This window comes from Trachymyrmex cornetzi, unplaced genomic scaffold, assembly GCF_001594075.2.
Source record: "Trachymyrmex cornetzi isolate Tcor2-1 unplaced genomic scaffold, Tcor1.1 scaffold885, whole genome shotgun sequence".
Lineage (NCBI taxonomy): Eukaryota > Metazoa > Arthropoda > Insecta > Hymenoptera > Formicidae > Trachymyrmex > Trachymyrmex cornetzi.
The window spans coordinates 1-1,702 of record NW_017300229.1 but is presented as its reverse complement, the minus strand read 5'-3'; the positions used below and the strand labels follow the sequence as shown (position 1 = coordinate 1,702).

General features: G+C 37.7%; 1 protein-coding gene across 1 annotated transcript in view; it reads right to left on the bottom strand.

Annotated features, from left to right (window-relative positions):
* Positions 1–1,655, bottom strand: part of LOC108769316 (ATP-dependent DNA helicase pif1-like) — a 6,331-nt gene extending 4,676 nt beyond the window's left edge. Inside the window, 2 exon segments of the mRNA XM_018520224.1 lie at positions 787–1,164; positions 1,314–1,655. Coding sequence (XP_018375726.1) covers positions 787–1,164; positions 1,314–1,655 — 720 coding nt within the window.
* Positions 1,656–1,702: the final 47 nt, after the last annotated feature.

Below are 1,702 nucleotides of genomic sequence, written 5' to 3'. Positions count from 1 at the left end.
TTAACATCAATCCATTTGATAATGGTATCACTATCCGTACCATGCAAGGGATGACCTAGTAGTGTGTCTGCAGCTTCTAAAGCACCACATTCTCTATTATTCAATGAACGCATCGCAAAATTCCACAGTTTCGATGCCAACGGCTTATTGGAATCTATCATTGCAAAGTCCATATTGCATTTTTCCGACTTTGTCGTGTATTTTGTTAAATAAGAGTTTAAAAACTCTGATTGTTCTCCAATAAACTGTATGTATGTCCATATTTCCCTTCAAACCTAATTTAATAGCCGGATTATAATCATTGATAAACCTTACCGACTTCTTCCGAGGAAGATCGTACAATCTACTCTTACTACGTAAAGTTTTTCTACCCACTATCGAAGTAATGACGTCTCTCAAAACAAAATTTTCAGTAACTGGTCGAGGAAAATCGAATCGACACCTTCTGTAAATATTCGTTTCGGTTTTCTTCGTACGCATGCAATACCAGTTATGTTTATGATTTTGATCACTTATAACTGTTTCGTACAACATTGGCGAAACGCTTTCGTCTGGAATTTCGCACGTCACGTATTTTCGAATAAACGCAACAATTTCCTCATTTGACGATTTTCCGAGTACTGGAGCATCTTTTATCCAAATCATACAGTGTACGTGCTGGATACCTCTACTTTGATATTCCAGTCGCCAGAAGTAGTGAATGACCTCTCCTATTGGGTTGTCGGACGAACAAATAAAATCAATCATGGCTTTAAATTTTATACACATGAATCTAGACGTACTCACCGGATCGTATGCGATTAGTTCGCTGATACCCAACTTCTCCTTATCGGAATTCATGTCTCGTAAATATTCAGCCAAATCGGACCATTTCCGTTCACTAGGACTTAAAGTTAAAAACCACGTCGCCGGACCATAATGCAGAGTCATACACTTTACATTATTGGACGGTTGTCGCCAAAATTGATCCGTATTTCTCAGTTTTGCAAAAATACTCATTAAATTCGATTCCAACTGATTGTCTTTCAATTCGTTCAAGTACCTACCAGCAGTGTACCTCTCTCGTGGATTAGCAACCATCATCGTATAATACATTCCATTGTTCAATTGTCGGTAGTTAGCATCATTCAGAAGAAAGAACAAATACTGCAGTTCGTTCTGAATCTACTGTGTTTCGACATCAACCGCGCTCTGACAAATAAATATTCCGGCAATGCAAAGTTTCTATCTTCTCGTTGTTCATTGATACCCTCGGGATATAAATCGGAGAAACACATGACATCCAGATATTTATAACGATTATCCATTGGAACATCTTCAATTTTCAACATTTTATAGAGTTTCAATGCAGATTCGTTACCGATTCTTTTTGCGTTCATTGGGTATATTGTATACTGATCATTAATACCCGAATCAGTAGTAATTTGCGTGAGGAAAGCTTTAAGTTTTAAAACGGTTTCATTATTGTTATCTTCGTTATGCTTGTTATGTACAGTACACCTCGACAGCGCCTCAACCACCTCCTCTATTTCATCACTATCGCTTTCGTCATGAACGATCCGATATTCCGTTTGTGGTAGCTTATCATTTATAAGATCGTCAGCCGACGCTGGAAGACGAATTTTCGAGTAGTGAGGTAATGGTCTTTCAACCATTGTAAAGCCTTGTACACTTTATTAATATCCACTAAATTTTCCCAAAC